Raw genomic sequence first — 27,646 nt, forward strand, 5'->3', positions numbered from 1 at the left:
AGACATCTCCTACAACTACAGCACCAGTATTGTGTTTCTGAAGCAAATCCGTTTTTTAAAAATTTTAATACCTTTTTTTAGCAAAGATTTTTCCCCCAAAAAATGCATTTTCTGCCATTTTCGGGTTCTGTCGGGACTCCTGACGACATTTTGAAACATATCCTACAGCTGCAGCACCTGTATTGTGCTGCTGAAGTAAATACATTTTTTTGGATTTTTGCATAAGGGTCCCCCCTTTTGAAATTTTAGCGAAAAAAAGTTTTTCAAAAATGTGCATTTTCTGCCATTTTTGGGTTCTGTCGGAACTCCTGATGACGTTTTGAGACATCTCCTACAACTACAGCACCAGCATTGTGTTTCTGAAGCAAATCCGTTTTTTAAAAATTTTAATACCTTTTTTTTGGCGAAGATTTTTCCCCAAAAAAATGCTTTTTCTGCCATTTCCGGGTTCTGTCGGGACTCCTGACGACATTTTGAAACATTTCCTACAGCTGCAACACCTGTATTGTGCTGCCGAAGTAAATACATTTTTTGGGATTTTTGCATAAGGGTCCCCCCTTACGACATTTTAGCGAAAAAAAGTTTTTCAAAAATATGCATTTTCTGCCATTTTCGGGTTCTGTCGGGACTCCTGACGACATTTTGAAACATTTCCTACAGCTGCAACACCTGTATTGTGCTGCCGAAGTAAATACATTTTTTTGGATTTTTGCATAAGGGTCCCCCCTTACGAAGTTTTAGCGAAAAAAAGTTTTTCAAAAATGTGCATTTTCTGCCATTTTCGGGTTCTGTCGGAACTCCTGATGACGTTTTGAGACATCTCCTACAACTACAGCACCAGTATTGTGTTTCTGAAGCAAATCCGTTTTTTAAAAATTTTAATACATTTTTTTTGCGAAGATTTTTCCCCCAAAAAATGCATTTTCTGCCATTTTCGGGTTCTGTCGGGACTCCTGACGACATTTTGAAACATTTCCTACAGCTGCAGCACCTGTATTGTGCTGCCGAAGTAAATACATTTTTTTGGATTTTTGCATAAGGGTCCCCCCTTACGAAATTTTAGCGAAAAAAAGTTTTTCAAAAATGTGCATTTTCTGCCATTTTCGGGTTCTGTCGGAACTCCTGATGACGTTTTGAGACATCTCCTACAACTACAGCACCAGTATTGTGTTTCTGAAGCAAATCCGTTTTTTAAAAATTTTAATACCTTTTTTTAGCGAAGATCTTTCCCCCAAAAAATGCATTTTCTGCCATTTTCGGGTTCTGTCGGGACTCCTGACGACATTTTGAAACATATCCTACAGCTGCAGAACCTGTATTGTGCTGCTGAAGTAAATAATTTTTTTTGGATTTTTGCATAAGGGTCCCCCCTTACGAAATTTTAGCGAAAAAAAGTTTTTCAAAAATATGCATTTTCTGCCATTTTCGGGTTCTGTCGGGACTCCTGATGACGTTTTGAGACATCTCCTACAACTACAGCACCAGTATTGTGTTTCTGAAGCAAATCCGTTTTTTAAAAATTTTAATACCTTTTTTTTGGCGAAGATTTTTCCCCCAAAAAATGCATTTTCTGCCATTTCCGGGTTCTGTCGGGACTGCTGACGACATTTTGAAACATTTCCTACAGCTGCAACACCTGTATTGTGCTGCCGAAGTAAATACATTTTTTTGGATTTTTGCATAAGGGTCCCCCCTTACGAAATTTTAGCGAAAAAAAGTTTTTCAAAAATGTGCATTTTCTGCCATTTTCGGGTTCTGTCGGAACTCCTGATGACGTTTTGAGACATCTCCTACAACTACAGCACCAGTATTGTGTTTCTGAAGCAAATCCGTTTTTTAAAAATTTTAATACCTTTTTTTAGCGAAGATTTTTCCCCCAAAAAATGCATTTTCTGCCATTTTCGGGTTCTGTCGGGACTCCTGACGACATTTTGAAACATATCCTACAGCTGCAGCACCTGTATTGTGCTGCTGAAGTAAATACATTTTTTTGGATTTTTGCATAAGGGTCCCCCCTTACGAATTTTTAGCGAAAAAAAGTTTTGCAAAAATATGCATTTTCTGCCATTTTCGGGTTCTGTCGGGACTCCTGATGACGTTTTGAGACATCTCCTACAACTACAGCACCAGTATTGTGTTTCTGAAGCAAATCCGTTTTTTTAAAATTTTAATACCTTTTTTAGCAAAGATTTTTCCCCAAAAATATGCATTTTCTGCCATTTCCGGGTTCTGTCAGGACTCCTGACGACATTTTGAAACATTTCCTACAGCTGCAACACCTGTATTGTGCTGCCGAAGTAAATACATTTTTTGGGATTTTTGCATAAGGGTCCCCCCTTACGAAATTTTAGCGAAAAAAAGTTTTTCAAAAATATGCATTTTCTGCCATTTTCGGGTTCTGTCGGAACTCCTGATTACGTTTTGAGACATCTCCTACAACTACAGCACCAGTATTGTGTTTCTGAAGCAAATCTGTTTTTTTGAATTTTTGCATAAGGGTCCCCCCCCTTACGACATTTTAGCGAAAAAAAGGTTTCCAAAAATATGCATTTTCTGCCATTTTCAGGTTTTGTCAAGACTCCCGATGAAGTTTTGAGACATGTCCTACAACTACAGCACCAATATTATGTTTCTGAAGTAAATACATTTTTTTGGATTTTTGCATAAGGGTGGACTCCAACCTTACGAAATTTTAGCGAAAAAAAGTTTTTAAAAAATGTGCATTTTCTGCCATTTTCGGGTTCTGTCGGAACTCCTGATGACGTTTTGAGACATCTCCTACAACTACAGCACCAGTATTGTGTTTCTGAAGCAAATCCGTTTTTTAAAAATTTTAATACCTTTTTTTTTGGCGAAGATTTTTCCCCCAAAAAATGCATTTTCTGCCATTTCCGGGTTCTGTCGGGACTGCTGACGACATTTTGAAACATTTCCTACAGCTGCAGCACCTGTATTGTGCTGCCGAAGTAAATACATTTTTTTGGATTTTTGCATAAGGGTGCCCCCTTACGAAATTTTAGCGAAAAAAAGTTTTTCAAAAATGTGCATTTTCTGCCATTTTCGGGTTCTGTCGGAACTCCTGATGACGTTTTGATACATCTCCTACAACTACAGCACCAGTATTGTGTTTCTGAAGCAAATCCGTTTTTTAAAAATTTTAATACCTTTTTTTAGCGAAGATTTTTCCCCCAAAAAATGCATTTTCTGCCATTTTCGGGTTCTGTCGGGACTCCTGACGACATTTTGAAACATATCCTACAGCTGCAGCACCTGTATTGTGCTGCTGAAGTAAATACATTTTTTTGGATTTTTGCATAAGGGTCCCCCCTTACGAAATTTTAGCGAAAAAAAGTTTTTCAAAAATATGCATTTTCTGCCATTTTCGGGTTCTGTCGGGACTCCTGATGACGTTTTGAGACATTTCCTACAACTACAGCACCAGTATTGTGTTTCTGAAGCAAATCCGTTTTTTAAAAATTTTAATACCTTTTTTAGCAAAGATTTTTCCCCAAAAATATGCATTTTCTGCCATTTCTGGGTTCTGTCAGGACTCCTGACGACATTTTGAAACATTTCCTACAGCTGCAACACCTGTATTGTGCTGCCGAAGTAAATACATTTTTTGGGATTTTTGCATAAGGGTCTCCCCCCTTACGAAATTTTAGCGAAAAAAAGTTTTTCAAAAATATGCATTTTCTGCCATTTTCGGGTTCTGTCGGAACTCCTGATTACGTTTTGAGACATCTCCTACAACTACAGCACCAGTATTGTGTTTCTGAAGCAAATCTGTTTTTTTGAATTTTTGCATAAGGGTCCCCCCCCTTACGACATTTTAGTGAAAAAAAGGTATCCAAAAATATGCATTTTCTGCCATTTTCAGGTTTTGTCAAGACTCCCGATGAAGTTTTGAGACATCTCCTACAACTACAGCACCAATATTATGTTTTTGAAGTAAATACATTTTTTTGGATTTTTGCATAAGGGTGGACTCCAACCTTATGAAATTTTAGGGAAAAAAAGTTTTTAAAAAATGTGCATTTTCTGCCATTTTCGGGTTCTGTCGGAACTCCTTATTACGTTTTGAGACATCTCCTACAACTACAGCACCAGTATTGTGTTTCTGAAGCAAATCCGTTTTTTAAAAATTTTAATACCTTTTTTTAGCGAAGATTTTTCCCCCAAAAAATGCATTTTCTGCCATTTTCGGGTTCTGTCGGGACTCCTGACGACATTTTGAAACATATCCTACAGCTGCAGCACCTGTATTGTGCTGCTGAAGTAAATACATTTTTTTGGATTTTTGCATAAGGGTCCCCCCTTACGAAATTTTAGCGAAAAAAGTTTTTCAAAAATGTGCATTTTCTGCCATTTTCGGGTTCTGTCGGGACTCCTGACGACATTTTGAAACATTTCCTACAGCTGCAACACCTGTATTGTGCTGCCGAAGTAAATACATTTTTTTCGATTTTTGCATAAGGGTCCCCCCTTACGAAATTTTAGCGAAAAAAAGTTTTTCAAAAATGTGCATTTTCTGCCATTTTCGGGTTCTGTCGGGACTCCTGACGACATTTTGAAACATTTCCTACAGCTGCAGCACTTGTATTGTGCTGCCGAAGTAAATACATTTTTGGGGATTTTTGCATAAGGGTCCCCCCTTACGAAATTTTAGCGAAAAAAAGTTTTTAAAAAATGTGCATTTTCTGCCATTTTCGGGTTCTGTCGGAACTCCTGATGACGTTTTGAGACATCTCCTACAACTACAGCACCAGTATTGTGTTTCTGAAGCAAATCCGTTTTTTAAAAATTTTAATACCTTTTTTTAGCGAAGATTTTTCCCCCAAAAAATGCATTTTCTGCCATTTTCGGGTTCTGTCGGGACTCCTGACGACATTTTGAAACATATCCTACAGCTGCAGCACCTGTATTGTGCTGCTGAAGTAAATACATTTTTTTGGATTTTTGCATAAGGGTCCCCCCTTTTGAAATTTTAGCGAAAAAAAGTTTTTCAAAAATGTGCATTTTCTGCCATTTTCGGGTTCTGTCGGAACTCCTGATGACGTTTTGAGACATCTCCTACAACTACAGCACCAGCATTGTGTTTCTGAAGCAAATCCGTTTTTTAAAAATTTTAATACCTTTTTTTTGGCGAAGATTTTTCCCCAAAAAAATGCATTTTCTGCCATTTCCGGGTTCTGTCGGGACTCCTGACGACATTTTGAAACATTTCCTACAGCTGCAACACCTGTATTGTGCTGCCGAAGTAAATACATTTTTTGGGATTTTTGCATAAGGGTCCCCCCTTACGACATTTTAGCGAAAAAAAGTTTTTCAAAAATATGCATTTTCTGCCATTTTCGGGTTCTGTCGGGACTCCTGACGACATTTTGAAACATTTCCTACAGCTGCAACACCTGTATTGTGCTGCCGAAGTAAATACATTTTTTTGGATTTTTGCATAAGGGTCCCCCCTTACGAAGTTTTAGCGAAAAAAAGTTTTTCAAAAATGTGCATTTTCTGCCATTTTCGGGTTCTGTCGGAACTCCTGATGACGTTTTGAGACATCTCCTACAACTACAGCACCAGTATTGTGTTTCTGAAGCAAATCCGTTTTTTAAAAATTTTAATACCTTTTTTTAGCGAAGATTTTTCCCCCAAAAAATGCATTTTCTGCCATTTTCGGGTTCTGTCGGGACTCCTGACGACATTTTGAAACATTTCCTACAGCTGCAGCACCTGTATTGTGCTGCCGAAGTAAATACATTTTTTTGGATTTTTGCATAAGGGTCCCCCCTTACGAAATTTTAGCGAAAAAAAGTTTTTCAAAAATGTGCATTTTCTGCCATTTTCGGGTTCTGTCGGAACTCCTGATGACGTTTTGAGACATCTCCTACAACTACAGCACCAGTATTGTGTTTCTGAAGCAAATCCGTTTTTTAAAAATTTTAATACCTTTTTTTAGCGAAGATCTTTCCCCCAAAAAATGCATTTTCTGCCATTTTCGGGTTCTGTCGGGACTCCTGACGACATTTTGAAACATATCCTACAGCTGCAGAACCTGTATTGTGCTGCTGAAGTAAATAATTTTTTTGGGATTTTTGCATAAGGGTCCCCCCTTACGAAATTTTAGCGAAAAAAAGTTTTTCAAAAATGTGCATTTTCTGCCATTTTCGGGTTCTGTCGGAACTCCTGATGACGTTTTGAGACATCTCCTACAACTACAGCACCAGTATTGTGTTTCTGAAGCAAATCCGTTTTTTAAAAATTTTAATACCTTTTTTAGCAAAGATTTTTCCCCAAAAATATGCATTTTCTGCCATTTCTGGGTTCTGTCAGGACTCCTGACGACATTTTGAAACATTTCCTACAGCTGCAACACCTGTATTGTGCTGCCGAAGTAAATACATTTTTTGGGATTTTTGCATAAGGGTCTCCCCCCTTACGAAATTTTAGCGAAAAAAAGTTTTTCAAAAATATGCATTTTCTGCCATTTTCGGGTTCTGTCGGAACTCCTGATTACGTTTTGAGACATCTCCTACAACTACAGCACCAGTATTGTGTTTCTGAAGCAAATCTGTTTTTTTGAATTTTTGCATAAGGGTCCCCCCCCTTACGACATTTTAGTGAAAAAAAGGTATCCAAAAATATGCATTTTCTGCCATTTTCAGGTTTTGTCAAGACTCCCGATGAAGTTTTGAGACATCTCCTACAACTACAGCACCAATATTATGTTTTTGAAGTAAATACATTTTTTTGGATTTTTGCATAAGGGTGGACTCCAACCTTATGAAATTTTAGGGAAAAAAAGTTTTTAAAAAATGTGCATTTTCTGCCATTTTCGGGTTCTGTCGGAACTCCTTATTACGTTTTGAGACATCTCCTACAACTACAGCACCAGTATTGTGTTTCTGAAGCAAATCCGTTTTTTAAAAATTTTAATACCTTTTTTTAGCGAAGATTTTTCCCCCAAAAAATGCATTTTCTGCCATTTTCGGGTTCTGTCGGGACTCCTGACGACATTTTGAAACATATCCTACAGCTGCAGCACCTGTATTGTGCTGCTGAAGTAAATACATTTTTTTGGATTTTTGCATAAGGGTCCCCCCTTACGAAATTTTAGCGAAAAAAAGTTTTTCAAAAATGTGCATTTTCTGCCATTTTCGGGTTCTGTCGGGACTCCTGACGACATTTTGAAACATTTCCTACAGCTGCAGCACTTGTATTGTGCTGCCGAAGTAAATACATTTTTTGGGATTTTTGCATAAGGGTCCCCCCTTACGAAATTTTAGCGAAAAAAAGTTTTTAAAAAATGTGCATTTTCTGCCATTTTCGGGTTCTGTCGGAACTCCTGATGACGTTTTGAGACATCTCCTACAACTACAGCACCAGTATTGTGTTTCTGAAGCAAATCCGTTTTTTAAAAATTTTAATACCTTTTTTTAGCGAAGATTTTTCCCCCAAAAAATGCATTTTCTGCCATTTTCGGGTTCTGTCGGGACTCCTGACGACATTTTGAAACATATCCTACAGCTGCAGCACCTGTATTGTGCTGCTGAAGTAAATACATTTTTTTGGATTTTTGCATAAGGGTCCCCCCTCACGAAATTTTAGCGAAAAAAAGTTTTTCAAAAATATGCATTTTCTGCCATTTTCGGGTTCTGTCTGGACTCCTGATGACGTTTTGAGACATCTCCTACAACTACAGCACCAGTATTGTGTTTCTGAAGCAAATCCGTTTTTTAAAAATTTTAATACCTTTTTTTAGCGAAGATTTTTCCCCCAAAAAATGCATTTTCTGCCATTTTCGGGTTCTGTCGGGACTCCTGATGACATTTTGAAACATTTCCTACAGCTGCAGCACCTGTATTGTGCTGCCGAAGTAAATACATTTTTTTGGATTTTTGCATAAGGGTCCCCCCTTACGAAATTTTAGCGAAAAAAAGTTTTTCAAAAATGTGCATTTTCTGCCATTTTCGGGTTCTGTCGGAACTCCTGATGACGTTTTGAGACATCTCCTACAACTACAGCACCAGTATTGTGTTTCTGAAGCAAATCCGTTTTTTAAAAATTTTAATACCTTTTTTAGCAAAGATTTTTCCCCAAAAATATGCATTTTCTGCCATTTCCGGGTTCTGTCGGGACTCCTGACGACATTTTGAAACATTTCCTACAGCTGCAACACCTGTATTGTGCTGCCGAAGTAAATACATTTTTTTGGATTTTTGCATAAGGGTCCCCCCTTACGAAATTTTAGCGAAAAAAAGTTTTTCAAAAATGTGCATTTTCTGCCATTTTCGGGTTCTGTCGGAACTCCTGATGACGTTTTGAGACATCTCCTACAACTACAGCACCAGTATTGTGTTTCTGAAGCAAATCCGTTTTTTAAAAATTTTAATACCTTTTTTTAGCGAAGATTTTTCCCCAAAAAAATGCATTTTCTGCCATTTTCGGGTTCTGTCGGGACTCCTGAGGACATTTTGAAACATTTCCTACAGCTGCAGCACCTGTATTGTGCTGCCGAAGTAAATACATTTTTTTGGATTTTTGCATAAGGGTCCCACCTTACGAAATTTTAGCGAAAAAAAGTTTTTCAAAAATATGCATTTTCTGCCATTTTCGGATTCTGTCGGAACTCCTGATTACGTTTTGAGACATCTCCTACCTCTACAGCACCAATATTATGTTTCTGAAGTAAATACATTTTTTTGGATTTTTGCATAAGGGTCCCCTCTTACGAAATTTTAGCGAAAAAAAGTTTTTCAAAAATATGCATTTTCTGCCATTTTCGGGTTCTGTCGGGACTCCTGATGACGTTTTGAGACATCTCCTACAACTACAGCACCAGTATTGTGTTTCTGAAGCAAATCCGTTTTTTAAAAATTTTAATACCTTTTTTAGCAAAGATTTTTCCTCAAAAATATGCATTTTCTGCCATTTTCGGGTTCTGTCGGGACTCCTGACGACATTTTGAAACATTTCCTACAGCTGCAGCACCTGTATTGTGCTGCCGAAATAAATACATTTTTTTGGATTTTTGCATAAGGGTCCCCCCTTACGAAATTTTAGCGAAAAAAAGTTTTTCAAAAATGTGCATTTTCTGCCATTTTCGGGTTCTGTCGGAACTCCTGATGTCGTTTTGAGACATCTCCTACAACTACAGCACCAGTATTGTGTTTCTGAAGCAAATCCGTTTTTTTTTAAATTTTAAAACCTTTTTTAGCAAAGATTTTTCCCCAAAAATATGCATTTTCTGCCATTTTCGGGTTCTGTCGGAACTCCTGATGACGTTTTGAGACATCTCCTACAACTACAGCACCAGTATTGTGTTTCTGAAGCAAATCCGTTTTTTAAAAATTTTAATACCTTTTTTTAGCGAAGATCTTTCCCCCAAAAAATGCATTTTCTGCCATTTTCGGGTTCTGTCGGGACTCCTGACGACATTTTGAAACATATCCTACAGCTGCAGAACCTGTATTGTGCTGCTGAAGTAAATAATTTTTTGGGGATTTTTGCATAAGGGTCCCCCCTTACGAAATTTTAGCGAAAAAAAGTTTTTCAAAAATGTGCATTTTCTGCCATTTTCGGGTTCTGTCGGAACTCCTGATGACGTTTTGAGACATCTCCTACAACTACAGCACCAGTATTGTGTTTCTGAAGCAAATCCGTTTTTTAAAAATTTTAATACCTTTTTTAGCAAAGATTTTTCCCCAAAAATATGCATTTTCTGCCATTTCTGGGTTCTGTCAGGACTCCTGACGACATTTTGAAACATTTCCTACAGCTGCAACACCTGTATTGTGCTGCCGAAGTAAATACATTTTTTGGGATTTTTGCATAAGGGTCTCCCCCCTTACGAAATTTTAGCGAAAAAAAGTTTTTCAAAAATATGCATTTTCTGCCATTTTCGGGTTCTGTCGGAACTCCTGATTACGTTTTGAGACATCTCCTACAACTACAGCACCAGTATTGTGTTTCTGAAGCAAATCTGTTTTTTTGAATTTTTGCATAAGGGTCCCCCCCCTTACGACATTTTAGTGAAAAAAAGGTATCCAAAAATATGCATTTTCTGCCATTTTCAGGTTTTGTCAAGACTCCCGATGAAGTTTTGAGACATCTCCTACAACTACAGCACCAATATTATGTTTTTGAAGTAAATACATTTTTTTGGATTTTTGCATAAGGGTGGACTCCAACCTTATGAAATTTTAGGGAAAAAAAGTTTTTAAAAAATGTGCATTTTCTGCCATTTTCGGGTTCTGTCGGAACTCCTTATTACGTTTTGAGACATCTCCTACAACTACAGCACCAGTATTGTGTTTCTGAAGCAAATCCGTTTTTTAAAAATTTTAATACCTTTTTTTAGCGAAGATTTTTCCCCCAAAAAATGCATTTTCTGCCATTTTCGGGTTCTGTCGGGACTCCTGACGACATTTTGAAACATATCCTACAGCTGCAGCACCTGTATTGTGCTGCTGAAGTAAATACATTTTTTTGGATTTTTGCATAAGGGTCCCCCCTTACGAAATTTTAGCGAAAAAAAGTTTTTCAAAAATGTGCATTTTCTGCCATTTTCGGGTTCTGTCGGGACTCCTGACGACATTTTGAAACATTTCCTACAGCTGCAGCACTTGTATTGTGCTGCCGAAGTAAATACATTTTTTGGGATTTTTGCATAAGGGTCCCCCCTTACGAAATTTTAGCGAAAAAAAGTTTTTAAAAAATGTGCATTTTCTGCCATTTTCGGGTTCTGTCGGAACTCCTGATGACGTTTTGAGACATCTCCTACAACTACAGCACCAGTATTGTGTTTCTGAAGCAAATCCGTTTTTTAAAAATTTTAATACCTTTTTTTAGCGAAGATTTTTCCCCCAAAAAATGCATTTTCTGCCATTTTCGGGTTCTGTCGGGACTCCTGACGACATTTTGAAACATATCCTACAGCTGCAGCACCTGTATTGTGCTGCTGAAGTAAATACATTTTTTTGGATTTTTGCATAAGGGTCCCCCCTCACGAAATTTTAGCGAAAAAAAGTTTTTCAAAAATATGCATTTTCTGCCATTTTCGGGTTCTGTCGGGACTCCTGATGACGTTTTGAGACATCTCCTACAACTACAGCACCAGTATTGTGTTTCTGAAGCAAATCCGTTTTTTAAAAATTTTAATACCTTTTTTTAGCGAAGATTTTTCCCCCAAAAAATGCATTTTCTGCCATTTTCGGGTTCTGTCGGGACTCCTGATGACATTTTGAAACATTTCCTACAGCTGCAGCACCTGTATTGTGCTGCCGAAGTAAATACATTTTTTTGGATTTTTGCATAAGGGTCCCCCCTTACGAAATTTTAGCGAAAAAAAGTTTTTCAAAAATGTGCATTTTCTGCCATTTTCGGGTTCTGTCGGAACTCCTGATGACGTTTTGAGACATCTCCTACAACTACAGCACCAGTATTGTGTTTCTGAAGCAAATCCGTTTTTTAAAAATTTTAATACCTTTTTTAGCAAAGATTTTTCCCCAAAAATATGCATTTTCTGCCATTTCCGGGTTCTGTCGGGACTCCTGACGACATTTTGAAACATTTCCTACAGCTGCAACACCTGTATTGTGCTGCCGAAGTAAATACATTTTTTTGGATTTTTGCATAAGGGTCCCCCCTTACGAAATTTTAGCGAAAAAAAGTTTTTCAAAAATGTGCATTTTCTGCCATTTTCGGGTTCTGTCGGAACTCCTGATGACGTTTTGAGACATCTCCTACAACTACAGCACCAGTATTGTGTTTCTGAAGCAAATCCGTTTTTTAAAAATTTTAATACCTTTTTTTAGCGAAGATTTTTCCCCAAAAAAATGCATTTTCTGCCATTTTCGGGTTCTGTCGGGACTCCTGAGGACATTTTGAAACATTTCCTACAGCTGCAGCACCTGTATTGTGCTGCCGAAGTAAATACATTTTTTTGGATTTTTGCATAAGGGTCCCACCTTACGAAATTTTAGCGAAAAAAAGTTTTTCAAAAATATGCATTTTCTGCCATTTTCGGATTCTGTCGGAACTCCTGATTACGTTTTGAGACATCTCCTACCTCTACAGCACCAATATTATGTTTCTGAAGTAAATACATTTTTTTGGATTTTTGCATAAGGGTCCCCTCTTACGAAATTTTAGCGAAAAAAAGTTTTTCAAAAATATGCATTTTCTGCCATTTTCGGGTTCTGTCGGGACTCCTGATGACGTTTTGAGACATCTCCTACAACTACAGCACCAGTATTGTGTTTCTGAAGCAAATCCGTTTTTTAAAAATTTTAATACCTTTTTTAGCAAAGATTTTTCCTCAAAAATATGCATTTTCTGCCATTTTCGGGTTCTGTCGGGACTCCTGACGACATTTTGAAACATTTCCTACAGCTGCAGCACCTGTATTGTGCTGCCGAAATAAATACATTTTTTTGGATTTTTGCATAAGGGTCCCCCCTTACGAAATTTTAGCGAAAAAAAGTTTTTCAAAAATGTGCATTTTCTGCCATTTTCGGGTTCTGTCGGAACTCCTGATGTCGTTTTGAGACATCTCCTACAACTACAGCACCAGTATTGTGTTTCTGAAGCAAATCCGTTTTTTTTTAAATTTTAAAACCTTTTTTAGCAAAGATTTTTCCCCAAAAATATGCATTTTCTGCCATTTTCGGGTTCTGTCGGGACTCCTGACGACATTTTGAAACATATCCTACAGCTGCAGCACCTGTATTGTGCTGCTGAAGTAAATACATTTTTTTGGATTTTTGCATAAGGGTCCCCCCATTACGAAATTTTAGCGAAAAAAAGTTTTTCAAAAATATGCATTTTCTGCCATTTTCGGGTTCTGTCGGAACTCCTGATGACGTTTTGAGACATCTCCTACAACTACAGCACCAGTATTGTGCTGCTGAAGCAAATCCGTTTTTTTGAATTTTTGCATAAGGGTCCCCCCCCCTTACGAAATTTTAGCGAAAAAAAGTTTTTCAAAAATATGCATTTTCTGCCATTTTCGGGTTCTGTCGGAACTCCTGATGACGTTTTGAGACATCTCCTACAACTACAGCACCAGTATTGTGTTTCTGAAGCAAATCCGTTTTTTAAACATTTTAATACCTTTTTTTAGCGAAGATCTTTCCCCCAAAATATGCATTTTCTGCCATTTTCGGGTTCTGTCGAGACACCTGATGACGTTTTGAGACATCTCCTACAACTACAGCACCAGTATTGTGTTTCTGAAGCAAATCCGTTTTTTAAAAATTTTAATACCTTTTTTAGCAAAGATTTTTCCCCAAAAATATGCATTTTCTGCCATTTCCGAGTTCTGTCGGGACTCCTGACGACATTTTGAAACATTTCCTACAGCTGCAACACCTGTATTGTGCTGCCGAAGTAAATACATTTTTTGGGATTTTTGCATAAGGGTCCCCCCTTACGAAATTTTAGGGAAAAAAAGTTTTTCAAAAATGTGCATTTTCCGCCATTTTCGGGTTCTGTCGGAACTCTTGATGACGTTTTGAGACATCTCCTACAACTACAGCACCAGTATTGTGTTTCTGAAGCAAATCCGTTTTTTAAAAATTTTAATACCTTTTTTTAGCGAAGATTTTTCCCCCAAAAAATGCATTTTCTGCCATTTTCGGGTTCTGTCGAGACTCCTGACGACATTTTGAAACATATCCTACAGCTGCAGCACCTGTATTGTGCTGCTGAAGTAAATACATTTTTTTGGATTTTTGCATAAGGGTCCCCCCTTACGAAATTTTAGCGAAAAAAAGTTTTTCAAAAATATGCATTTTCTGCCATTTTCGGGTTCTGTCGGGACTCCTGATGACGTTTTGAGACATCTCCTACAACTACAGCACCAGTATTGTGTTTCTGAAGCAAATCCGTTTTTTAAAAATTTTAATACCTTTTTTAGCAAAGATTTTCCCCAAAAATATGCATTTTCTGCCATTTTCGGGTTCTGTCGGGACTCCTGACGACATTTTGAAACATTTCCTACAGCTGCAGCACCTGTATTGTGCTGCCGAAGTAAATACATTTTTTTGGATTTTTGCATAAGGGTCGCCCCTTACGAAATTTTAGCGAAAAAAAGTTTTTCAAAAATGTGCATTTTCTGCCATTTTCGGGTTCTGTCGGAACTCCTGATGACGTTTTGAGACATCTCCTACAACTACAGCACCAGTATTGTGTTTCTGAAGCAAATCCGTTTTTTAAAAATTTTAATACCTTTTTTTAGCGAAGATTTTTGCCAAAAAAAATGCGTTTTCTGCTATTTTCGGGTTCTGTCGGGACTCCTGACGACATTTTGAAACATTTCCTACAGCTGCAGCACCTGTATTGTGCTGCCGAAGTAAATACATTTTTTTGGATTTTTGCATAAGGGTCCCACCTTACGAAATTTTAGCGAAAAAAAGTTTTTCAAAAATATGCATTTTCTGCCATTTTCGGGTTCTGTCGGAACTCCTGATTACGTTTTGAGACATCTCCTACCTCTACAGCACCAATATTATGTTTCTGAAGTAAATACATTTTTTTGGATTTTTGCATAAGGGTCCCCCCTTACGAAATTTTAGCGAAAAAAAGTTTTTCAAAAATATGCATTTTCTGCCATTTTCGGGTTCTGTCGGGACTCCTGATGACGTTTTGAGACATCTCCTACAACTACACTACCAGTATTGTGCTGCCGAAGCAAGTCCGTTTTTTGGAATTTTATGAACTTTTAGCAGAAAAAAGTTTTCCAAAAATATGCATTTCCTGCCATTTTTGGGTTTTGTCGGGAGTCCTGATGACGTTTTGAGACATATCCTACAACTAAAACAATAGCATCATACTGCTGAAGCAAATCCATTTTTTGAATTTTTGCATAGGGGTCCCCCCTTATGACATTTTATTAAAAAAAAGTTTTCCAAAAATAATCATGCCCTGCCATTTTCGTGTTTTCTCGGGACTCCTGATGAAGTTTTGAGACATCTCCTGCAACTACAGTACAAATATTGTGCTGCAGGAAATCAAATTTTTTAAATTTTTGCATAAGGGTCCCCCTTACGACATTTGAGCGAATATTTTTTTCGAATAATATTTATTTTTCTAACATTTTCGGGTTTTGTCGGGACTCCTGATGACGTTTTGAGACATCTCCTGCAACTACAGCACCAAGATTGTGCTGCTGAAGCAAATCCATTTTTTTTAATTTTTGCATAAGGGTCCCTCTTACGACATTTTAGCGAAAAAAAAAGTTTTCCAAAAATATAATTTTTCTGCCATTTTTGGGTTTTGTCTTGACTCCTGATGACGTTTTGAGATATTTCCTACAACTACACTACCAGTATTGTGCTGCCGAAGCAAGTCCGTTTTTTGGAATTTTATGAACTTTTAGCAGGAAAAAGTTTTCCAAAAATATGCATTTCCTGCCATTTTTGGGTTTTGTCGTGAGTCCTGATGACGTTTTGAGACATATCCTACAACTAAAACAATAGCATTATACTGCTGAAGCAAATCCATTTTTTGAATTTTTGCATAGGGGTCCCCCCTTATGACATTTTATTAAAAAAAAGTTTTCCAAAAATAATCATGCCCTGCCATTTTCGTGTTTTCTCGGGACTCCTGATGAAGTTTTGAGACATCTCCTGCAACTACAGTACAAATATTGTGCTGCAGGAAATCCAATTTTTTAAATTTTTGCATAAGGGTCCCCCTTACGACATTTGAGCGAATATCTTTTTCGAATAATATTTATTTTTCTAACATTTTCGGGTTTTGTCGGGACTCCTGATGACGTTTTGAGACATCTCCTGCAACTACAGCACCAGGATTGTGCTGCTGAAACAAATCAATTTTTTTGAATTTTTGCATAAGGGTCCCCTCTTATGACATTTTAGCGAAAAAAAAAGTTTTCCAAAAATATAATTTTTCTGCCATTTTTGGGTTTTGTCTTGACTCCTGATGACGTTTTGAGATATTTCCTACAACTACACTACCAGTATTGTGCTGCCGAAGCAAGTCCGTTTTTTGGAATTTTTTGTAAAGGTGCCCCCTTACGACATTTGAGCGAAAAAGTTTTCGAAAAAAAGTGCATTTTCTGCCATTTTCGTGTTTTGTCAAGACTCCTGATGACGTTTTGAGATATTTCCTACAACTACACTACCAGTATTGTGCTGTTGAAGCAAGTCCGCTTTTTGAATTTTTTGTAAAGGTGCCCCCTTACGACATTTGAGCGAAAAAGTTTTTGAAATAAAGTGCATTTTCTGCCATTTTCGTGTTTTATCAAGACTCCTGATGACATTTTGAGATATTTCCTACAACTAAAGCACAAGTATTGTGCTGACGAAGCAAGTCCGTTTTTTTTAATTTGTTGTAAGGGTCCCCCCTTGCCACATGAATAGTTTTTGGAGAATCGTGGAAGTAATGAAACTGGTCTGTAGTTGGTAAACTGGCGTATGTCTCCATTCTTATAAATTGGTACGACTTTCGCAATTTATTTTGTCAGGGAATTTGCCGGTTAGAAATGATACATTGCTGATATATGTCAGAGGTTCTGAAATGTCTTCTATAACCTTTTGTATTGTTACCATTACGGCTGGGTGATAGATCGATATACTCGATATATTGCGGGTTTGTCTCTGTGCGATATAGAAAATGACTATATCGGGATATTCCAGTATATGTTCTCACGCAGTTGCTTTTAGCAGCGGGCATTACACTCTTTCTTGTCTCTCCATCTCACAGAGACTTAAAAGAAGCGCACCTTCTTACACACGTCCCGCATCCAACGCCACACGCCCTCCCCGAGCAGAGAGGTAGCTGCATGGGTAAAATTAGCTGTCGTGCTAACGGTGCGGTGCAAGTGGTAATACGGGAGAGAGAAGATTTCAATCTGTTAACAAACGAAGGAGGAATTCATTCCCAAGAAAAACAGCACGGGGTCCATCATCTGGCAGTGATTTGGCTTAAAGCGGGAATATGTTTAACAATTATGCGGCAAAAGTGTTGCTACAAAATGTAGCAGCGCTGCTATTTAATTTCCTATTATGCAGCTCATTTCTATTTGACACTTATTGAAATATCTTGTGTGACATCATGCACAAAAGTGTACTGTATTCGTTTTAAACTATTGTAGTGGCGTTTTGTACAAGAAGTGCACTTTAATTTAGTGTTGTTTTGATATGTTACTTAGTGACATCATGCACTAAAGTGCACTCATAGCTTGTTTTAAAATGTCTCTGAGAAATCTTGCACTTTCTGTTTGGAAATGACATGAATGTTTGTGCCACTGCTTAACTGTTTAATAAATACACTTTTGGTCAATTGACATACAAACCCCATTTCCATATGAGTTGGGAAATTGTGTTAGATGTAAATATAAACAGAATACAATGATTTGCAAATCCTTTTCAACCCATATTCAGTTGAATATGCTACAAAGACAACATATTTGATGTTCAAACTGATAAACTTTTTTTTTTTCTGCAAATGATCATTAACTTTAGAATTGGATGCCAGCAACACGTGACAAAGAAGTTGGGAAAGGTGGCAATAAATACTGATAAAGTTGAGGAATGCTCATCAAACACTTATTTGGACCATCCCACAGGTGTGCAGGCTAATTGGGAACAGGTGGGTGCCATGATTGGGTATAAAAACAGCTTCCCAAAAAATGCTCAGTCTTTCACAAGAAAGGATGGGGCGAGGTACACCCCTTTGTCCACAACTGCGTGAGCTAATAGTCAAACAGTTTAAGAACAACGTTTCTCAAAGTGCAATTGCAAGAAATTTAGGGATTTCAACATCTACGCTCCATAATATCATCAAAAGGTTCAGAGAATCTGGAGAAATCACCCCACGTATGCGGCATGGCCGGAAACCAGTTGGTCGCTACATCTGTAAGTGCAAGTTAAAGTTGTACTATGCAAAGCGAAAGCCATTTATCAACATCCAGAAACGCCGCCGGCTTCTCTGGGCCCGACCGAGATCATCTACGATGGACTGATGCAAAGTGGAAAAGTGTTCTGTGGTCTGACGAGTCCACATTTCAAATTGTTTTTCAAAATATTCGACATCGTGTCATCCAGATCAAAGGGGAAGCGAACCATCCAGACTGTTATCGACGCAAAGTTGAAAAGCCAGCATGTGTGATGGTATGGGGGTGCATTAGTGCCCAAGGCATGGGTAACTTACACATCTGTGGAGGCACCATTAATGCTGAAAGGTACATCCATATGCTGCCATCTAAGCGGCGTCTTTTTCATGGACGCCCCTGCTTATTTCAGCAAGACAAGCCGCATTTAGCAGGTGTTACAACAGCGTGGCTTTGTAAAAAAAGAGTGCGGGTACTTTCCTGACCCGTCTGCAGTCCACACGTGTCTCCCATGGAAAATGTGTGGCGCATTATGAAGCGTAAAATACGACAGCGGAGACCACGGACTGTTGAACGACTGAAGCTTTACATAAAACAAGAATGGGAAAGAATTCCACTTTCAAAGCTTCAACAATTAGTTTCCTCAGTTCCCAAACGTTCATTGAGTGTTGTTAAAAGAAAAGGTGATGTAACACAGTGGTGAACATGCCCTTTCCCAACTACTTTGGCACGTGTTGCAGCCATGAAATTCTAAGTTAAATATCATTTGCAAAAAAAAAATATGTATGAAATTAAACATCAAATATCTTGTCCTTGTAGTGCATTCCATTGAATATGGGTTGAAAAGGATTTGCAAATCATTGTATTCCATCAAACAGAATTTCCCAACGCATATGGAAATGGGGTTTGCAGTTGTGATTTCCCTCTCTGCATGAAAGTTTAACATGAGCATATATTAAGGCATGAAGGAACAAGAATGTTTTCATGTAGACAAATAGAATCATCATACTGCTGTGATTATATGTGTCAAGTGTTCATTCAAGGCTAAGACAAAATATGGCGAAAGATATCGTGTATTGTGACATTGCCGAAAAATATCGAGATATTAATAAAAGGCCATATCGCCCAGCCCTAGTTACCATATCTATTCCATGACAGTCGATTGAATTACATTTTTTTTTTTACAATTGTGATTATTTCTTCTTTTGTCACAGTCTTAAGAAATATGGTATTGGGATTTCTGTCTTTGTGCTCACTGAAGTCCTCAACTGACCCATCATCTGCATCTTACCGACTTTAATTTTTAATTTGTCATCGCTTAATTGACTTATCGGATATCGGCCCGGACCTACATTTCACGTTTCAAGGTAATGGAATGTTTGTTTGTTTTTCCTTTTGATTTGTAATTACCGTATTTCCTTGAATTACTACCGGGTCAAACTCGCTTCGCAAAATAATTAGCACATGCTTAGCATTACCGCCGGGTCAAACTCGTCACAAAATAGAAGAGGCTGATTTCAATACCGGTAATTTGAAATTGCATAAATGGAAGAAGATTAAGAGCTATTCACTAAGATTTGGGTCCAAGCTATTTAATACCGGTATGCTAAAGAGTACAGTAAGCAGCTAGGTTTTATTAATATACCCGTGGAGAGGCGGAGCCGACAGTCCGACAGACAGACAGGGCCTGCTGGAGCCTGGCCCGAGATGGCGGCGAGGAGGCAGCGAGCGAGCTGAGAGGAGGAGCGGAAGAGCGACCTGGACTGAGGTTTTATTGAAAAATAAACAAAGTCAAGCTGCTCAAGCCATGTCCTTCCTTGGTGGTCCTGGGAACCCGCAAGACGACGGCTTGAGACCGTCACAATAACGTAGCTGCATGTGTCAATTATGAGTCATTAAATGACTCCCGCCTCCTGGTGGTAGAGGGCGCTATTGATCCTTCTTGAGACTACTCGGCTGCAGAAGAAGTGAGAATGAGTCACGTGATGTGTGCTGGGACGGATATGTCGGACTTTCTGATAGCAGTTTTCTAAACTGGACTTTCAATCGAAGCAGGAAGTATTAAAGGAAGATCTCCAACGAGACAGAGAGACTTTTAAAACTAAAGAAAGATAAGGAAAACTTAAATCCAGCACATCACCCCTGTTCTGCAGCAACTCCACTGGCTACCCATCACACATCGTATTCACTTAAAAATAATTATCCTCACTTTCAAAGCCATCCTTAACCTCTCTCCATCCTATCTCTCTGACCTGCTCCATGTCGCCACGCCCTCACTTTCCCAAAGATCCTCTTCATCCATCCATTTCACCGTCCCTTTATTTAAACTGTCCACCATGGGTGCCCGAGCTTTCAGCCGCTATGCCCCATATCATTGGAACTCTTTTCCACACGACCTTCGTAACTTGGACTCAATATCCCTCTTCAAGTCAAGACTCAAAACACACCTATTCCGGACTGCATATTCACTTTAATCATCTTATCTATCTTTGTTGGTGTTGTTGTTGTTTTTATCCAATTTGATTTTATTGTTTTGATTTTGTACGGTCTCCTTGAGTGCCCAAAAAGGCGCCTTATAAATAAAATGTATTATTATTATTATTATTATTATAAACAAGTTATCGATGATTTTGATCAAAAGGAGCTGGCATGGACTATATTTATAAGTAAAGGTAAGACCATAAAGTTTTTTTTATTAAATATGCTTTTCATGATGGTATCCTTACATCACACTACAATTTTTATTGCATGCCTTTGGTAAGCACAGGAGTGAGAAGAGATTTTAAAAGGCTACTGAAAGCCACTACTAGCGACCACGCAGTCTGATATTTTATATATCAATGATGAAATCTTAACATTGCAACACATGCCAATGCGGCCGCTTTAGTTTACTAAATTACAATTTAGTAAACTGTTGAAAACGTCGTGGAATGACGGGTGTTTGTGACGTCTCGAATTGTAGCGGACATATTAGCCCAGCACCTCACAGGGCTAAAAGTCGTCTCTTTTCATCGCATAATTACACAGTATTTTGGACTTCTGTGTTGCTGAATCTTTTGCAATTTGTTCAATTAATAATGGAGACTATAAAGAAGAATGCTGTTGGTGGAAAGCGGTGGATTGCAGCTGCCTTTAGCAACCAAAACACAGCCGGTGTTTCTTTGTTTGTTGTGAAGCTTTAACACAGAGCGGTCAAGCGAACATGTTTCTCTACATCAACCAGCAAGTTTTTTTATGGGAAAATTGTGATGTCTCTTACCGGAGACATCAGTGGATTATGCAACCTCATCCTGCAGCTCAAAAAGGCAGCAGTGTACTTGGCTCCTCGGCTTCTCTCAGAGACACTGGCGTTCACCCCAGCCATCCGACTTTCAGGTATGACTTTACAATCTCACTAAAACACTATTAAAACAATAAACAGATAAGGGATCTTCCAGAATTATCCTAGTAAATGTGTCTAATTAAATCTTAAACAATCCCACTGGAGGCGTCGCCTTTTTTTTGTGTGTGTGCGCTTCACTCTAACTTTCCTCATCCACGAATCTTTCACCCTCGCTCCAATTAATAGGGAAATTGTCGATTTCTCGGTTCGAATCGCTCTTGTTATGATTATAAAAAATGTGAGGATCTCACGCGCACATCGTCTGCTACTTCCGTTACAGGCAAGGCTTTTTTATTAGCGACCAAAAGTTGTGAACTTTATCGTCGATGTTCTGGACTAAATCCTTTCAGCAAAAATATGGCAATATCGCAAAATGATCAAGTATGACACATTGAATGGACCTGCTATCCCCGTTTAAATAAAAAAATCTCATTTGAGTTTACTTGAAACTGTTTAACGTTGCACTTTTTATAGGTAGAAGAAAAGTTTTTGTCATTTTATTTAATCTGAGCAACACGTTGAGGCAGTTTAATATGGATTAACGTAGGCAGAATTATTACAGTGTTCCCAATGTTAATAGAATAAAGCCATTGTTTACAAATTTGGTAAATAAATAACCAATAAATTAATATTTTGTTGTTTTCTTACTGTACCGAAAATGAACCAAACCGAGGTACATACGGAACCTAAATGTTTGTGTACCGTTACACCCCTATATACAGTATATATATACTAGGGGTGTAACAGTATGTGTATTTGTATTGAACCATCTCGGTACGGGGGTTTCGGTTCGGTTTGGAGGTGTACCGAATGACACACACATTAAGTAGCGCACCGCACGTTGTGTAAACAATGCACACCGAGGCACCATGAATTGATTTACGTGAATCCTGACTTAAACAAGTTGAAAAACTTATTCAGGTGCTACCATTTAGTGGTCTAATTTTACAGAATATGTACTGTAGTGTGCAATCTACTAATAGAAGTTTCAATCTATCAAAAAAAACAACAACACACGGCATGCTAGCAACGACTGGTAGATAGACTGACCATACGTCCTCTTTTCACGGGATATGTCCTCTTTGCGGAGATGTCCAGGTGGAGTTTCTTAAATACCTCGAATGTCCCACATTTTAAGTTAGGGTTGCGTGTATTTTCAATGTACGTTCAGGGTAAAGAAGGGCTTAAAAACGGAAAAAAAAAGTGGTGCGCGCAGCAATATTTGTGAGGGAGGGGCAGAGAGAGAGAGAGCGAGAGAGTTATGATAAACGTGCATGCGTCGCCAGGCTCTGCTTTTTATCCATAGATTTATCAAATTTTATTTTTTGGCAGGGGTGCCAAAAGTGTGCCCCGGAGGCCATTTGAGGCCCACAGCTAATGTTTTAAAGGCCAAAGGCACATTCTAAAAATACTATTATAATAAACAAAAACAAAAACAAAAGTGAAATAAAAAAGCCTGAAGGCTAAATGTAATTTAGAAAAAGTTGCAACATTGACTAATAAAACAAAGCTGTTTTTTCTTTCTTTCAAACCGTCATTGCTCAAAACATAATATTGGATCAAATTTCAGTGTTATGAATTATTGACCTATCCAAGTTTCCCATTACTTCACATCAAATATTCCTCGAAGAAAAATATTTTTGGTGGAATGTTTAGCAAATTTGTTAAATAATCAAAAAATGTATATTTTGTTGTTTTCTTACTGTACCGAAAATGAACCGAACCGTGACCTCTGAACCAAGGTACGTACCGAACCAAATTTTTTGTGTACCGTTACAACTAAGGGTGTGGGAAAAAATCGATTTGAATACGAATCGAATCAAATACGTTGTGCGATTCAGAATTGATTCTCATTTTTTTTTTTTTTTTTTTTTTTCTTTCTTATCAATCCAACAAACCACTACACAGCAATACCATAAGAATGCAATCCGATTCCAAAACCAAACCTGACCCAGCAACACTCAGAACTGCAATAAACAGAGCAATTGAGAGGAGACACAAACACCACACAGAACAAACCAAAAGTAGTGAAACAAAAATAAATATCAACAATATTAGTTATAATTTCAGCATAGCAGTGATTAAAAATCCCTCATTTACATTATCATTAAACAGTTGTAAAAATTAAAAAAAGAACAATAGTGTCAAAGTGGCATACACTTGCATCGCATCTCATAAGCTTGACGACACACTGTGTCCAATGTTTTCACAAAATATTTTTGGTTCGTTTAATAGTTAAAACGAATTTACATTATTGCAATCAGTTGATAAAACATTGTCCTTTACAATTATAAAAGTTTTTTTTTCTCCAAATCTACTACTCTGCTTGCATGTCAGCAGACTGGGGTAGATCCTGCTGAAATCCTATGTATTGAATGAATACAGAATCGTTTTGAATCAGAAAAATATCGTTTTGGAATCGAATCGAAATAATTGATTTATTATCGAATCGTGACCCCAAGAATCGATATTAAACCGAATTGTGGGACACCCAAAGATTCACAGCCCTAATATATATATATATATATTTAACATATATGTATTTATGTCTTTTAACCCATCAACTAGTATTATTTTTCAATAGAATATTGAGAGTCGAAGCGATATTAGCATGACCGACGTCTCCCTGAATGAGTGTCCGCTGTTGGTGACGCTTACCTCAGATACTTTCTGCGCTCTCCCGGCGGCGGCAACAGGTTCCGCGTCGGCACCAACAGCAGTTTTTCCCGCATTTCCACTCCCCTCGTCTCCCACGGCCTTGTTGTCTTCTGCGGGCTGGCTTTCGTCGGTCTTCTTCTCCCCGGAAAAGGATGCGTAGTTCCAGGCGACATAGGCCAGTCCCCCCGCCACAGCCACGGAGACGCCGAGGACGCCGGCTTCCCTCAAGCCTAACATGGCGCTAACTGAACAAAAAACAAGCTTCCAACTGCTTTTAAAACAATTTCTCGGTAGACATATTCGCCATAACAGGGAGTTGACTTTAAAACACCTTCTTCATTCACTCCATCAACAAGTGGATTAGTAGACACGGAAGTGCAGGAGGAAGTGCTCAAACAGACTTCCGGTTTGGAGTTTGTTTTTTTAATGCAGTGTGTCGTCTTATCCGCTAGGTGGAAGAATTGACCACGCTTTTTAATTCTAAGAGAGACAAAACTCAAATAGAATTTGAAAATCCAAGAAAATATTTTAAAGACTTGGTCTTTCTTCCATCCATCCATCCATCCATCCATCCATCCATCCATCCATCCATCCATCCATCCATCCATCCATCCATCCATCCATCCATCCATCCATCCATCCATCCATCCATCCATCCATCCATCCATCCATCCATCCATCCATCCATCCATCCATCCATCCATCCATCCATCCATCCATCCATCCATCCATCCATCCATCCATCCATCCATCCATCCATCCATCCATCCATCCATCCATCCATCCATCCATCCATCCATCCATCCATCCATCCATCCATCCATCCATCCATCCATCCATCCATCCATCCATCCATCCATCCATCCATCCATCCATCCATCCATCCATCCATCCATCCATCCATCCATCCATCCATCCATCCATCCATCCATCCATCCATCCATCCATCCATCCATCCATCCATCCATCCATCCATCCATCCATCCATCCATCCATCCATCCATCCATCCATCCATCCATCCATCCATCCATCCATCCATCCATCCATCCATCCATCCATCCATCCATCCATCCATCCATCCATCCATCCATCCATCCATCCGGACGGCGTGGCGCAGTGGAAGAGTGGCCGTGCGCAAACCGAGGGTCACTGGTTCAAATCCCACCTAGTACCAACCTCGTCACGTCCGTTGTGTCCTGAGCAAGACACTTCACCCTTGCTCCTGATGGGTGCTGGTTGGTGCCTTGCATGGCAGCTCCCTCCATCAGTGTGTGAATGTGTGTGTGAATGGGTAAATGTGGAAGTAGTGTCAAAGCGCTTTGAGTACCTTGAAGGTAGAAAAGCGCTATACAAGTACAACCCATTTATCATTTATTTATTTATCCATCAAGTTCTACCGCTTATTCCTTTTCTTGGGGTCGCTGGCGCCTATCTCAACTACAATCGGGCGGAAGGCGGGGTACACCCTGGACAAGTCGCCACCTCATCGCAGGGCCAACACAGATAGACAGACAACATTCACACTCACATTCACACACTAGGGCCAATTTAGTGTTGCCAATCAACCTATCCCCAGGTGCATGTCTTTGGAGGTGGGAGGAAGCCCACGCATTCACGGGGAGAACATGCAAACTCCACACAGAAAGATCCCGAGCCTGGATTTGAACCCTGGACTGCAGGACCTTCGTATTGTGAGGCAGACGCACCAACCCCTCTGCCACCGTGGAGCCCCAACTTGGTCTTCACTTGTTTAAATAAATTCATTTATTTATTTATTTTTTTGTATTTATTTATTTTATTTTATTTTATTATTATTTTTTTTACTTTGCTTCTTATAAGTTTCGGAAAGACAATTTTAGGGGAAAAAAAATACAACGTTAAAAATTATTTTAGGATTTTTAAACACATTTACCTTTTTACCTTTTAAATTCCTTCCTCTTCTTTCCGGACAATTTCAATCAATGTTTAAGTAAATTTATTCTTTCTATTGTAAAAAATAATTAATACATTTTAATTTCATTCTTCATTTTAGCTTCGGTTTTTTTCGACCTAGAATATTTGTGAAATATTTCTTCAAACTTATGATTAAAATTCAAAAAAATTATTCTGGCAAATCTAGAAAACCTTAAAAATCAAATATAAATCTTATTTCAAAGTCTTTTGAATTTATTTGATTTAATTTATTTCTGGAAAATATAGAAGAAATAATGATTTGTCTGTTAGAAATATAGCTTGGTCCAAATTGTTATATACTCTAACAAAGTACAGATTGGATTTTAACCTATTTAAAACATGTAATAAAAATTCCAAAATTAATCAATCAGGAAAAATTAATAATGATGTTCCATAAATTATTTTTTTTTTATTTTTAAAAAAAGATTCGAATTAGCTACTTTATCTCTTCTTTTTTTCAGTTGAATTTTGAATTTCAAAGAGTCGAAATTGAAGAGAAACTATGTTTCAAAATTTAATTTTCTTTTTTTTCCTGTTTTCTCCTCTTTTAAACCAATCAATCAAGTGTTTTTTTCAACATTTAATCACTACAAAAAACCTTCCATAAAAGGAAAAATAATGTACGACGGAATGACAGACAGAAATACCCATTTTATATTATATATATATATATATATATATATATATATATATTTATTAAAGGTAAATTTAGCAAATTGGTTATTTCTGGCAATTTATTTAAGTGTGTATCAAACTGGTAGCCCTTCGCATTAATCAGTACCCAAGAAGTAGCTTTTGGTTTCAAAAAGGTTGATGACCCCTCATGTATCTTAAGGGATTTTTAATGTTTTTTATTGGCAAAAGTACATTTTAAGTGGCAAATGATAAATAGTTTTAATTGGCAAATGTAGATTGTTTTTATGAGAAGTTTTTACACGGAAATAACATTTTTAATTACAATGTGATTTAACATGCAGTGGTTCCATTTTCAAACAGCTAAAATCACAGGCATATATTCTGTAAAAAACAAACCCCGTTTCCATAAGAGTTGGGAAATTGTGTTAGATGTAAATATAAACGGAATGCAATGATTTGCAAATCCTTTTCAACCCATATTCAGTTGAATATGCTACAAAGACAACATATTTGAAGTTAAAACTCAAACTTTATTTTTTATTTTTCTGCAAAAAATAATTAACTTACAATTTCAGGGCTGCAACACGTGCCAAAGAAGTTGGGAAAGGTGGCAACTGATACATTTGAGGAGTGATCATCAAACACTTATTTGGAACATCCTACAGGTGGGTGCAATGATTGGGTATAATCAATCAATCAATCAATCAATGTTTATTTATACAGCCCCAAATCACAAATGTCTCAAAGGACTGCACAAATCATTACGACTACAACATCCTCGGAAGAACCCACAAAAGGGCAAGGAAAACTCACACCCAGTGGGCAGGGAGAATTCACATCCAGTGGGACGCCAGTGACAATGCTGACTATGAGAAACCTTGGAGAGGACCTCAGATGTGGGCAACCCCCCCCCCTCTAGGGGACCGAAAGCAATGGATGTCGAGCGGGTCTAACATGATACTGTGAAAGTTCAATCCATAGTGGCTCCAAGACAGCAGCGAGAGTCCCGTCCACAGGAAACCATCTCAAGCGGATCAGCAGCGTAGAGATGTCCCCAACCGATACAGGCGAGCGGTCCGTCCTGGGTCCCGACGAGCGGTCCATCCTGGGTCTCGACTCTGGACAGCCAGTACTTCATCCATGGTCATCGGACCGGACC

At 38.1% G+C, this 27,646-nt stretch overlaps 1 protein-coding gene across 2 annotated transcripts in view; it reads right to left on the minus strand.

The window, feature by feature from the left end:
• Positions 1-24,305, minus strand: part of arl9 (ADP-ribosylation factor-like 9) — a 266,590-nt gene extending 242,285 nt beyond the window's left edge. The window contains exon 1 of one of the 2 annotated variants that reach the window (XM_061891536.1): positions 23,898-24,305. In XM_061891536.1, coding sequence (XP_061747520.1) covers positions 23,898-24,134 — 237 coding nt within the window. In that variant the 5' untranslated portion in view covers positions 24,135-24,305. The remainder of the gene's footprint in view (positions 1-23,897) is intronic. The other variant, XM_061891535.1, reaches the window with a different exon arrangement.
• Between the last annotated feature and the right edge of the window lie 3,341 nt (positions 24,306-27,646).

The sequence above is a fragment of the Nerophis ophidion genome, linkage group LG29, assembly GCF_033978795.1.
Source record: "Nerophis ophidion isolate RoL-2023_Sa linkage group LG29, RoL_Noph_v1.0, whole genome shotgun sequence".
NCBI lineage: Eukaryota > Metazoa > Chordata > Actinopteri > Syngnathiformes > Syngnathidae > Nerophis > Nerophis ophidion.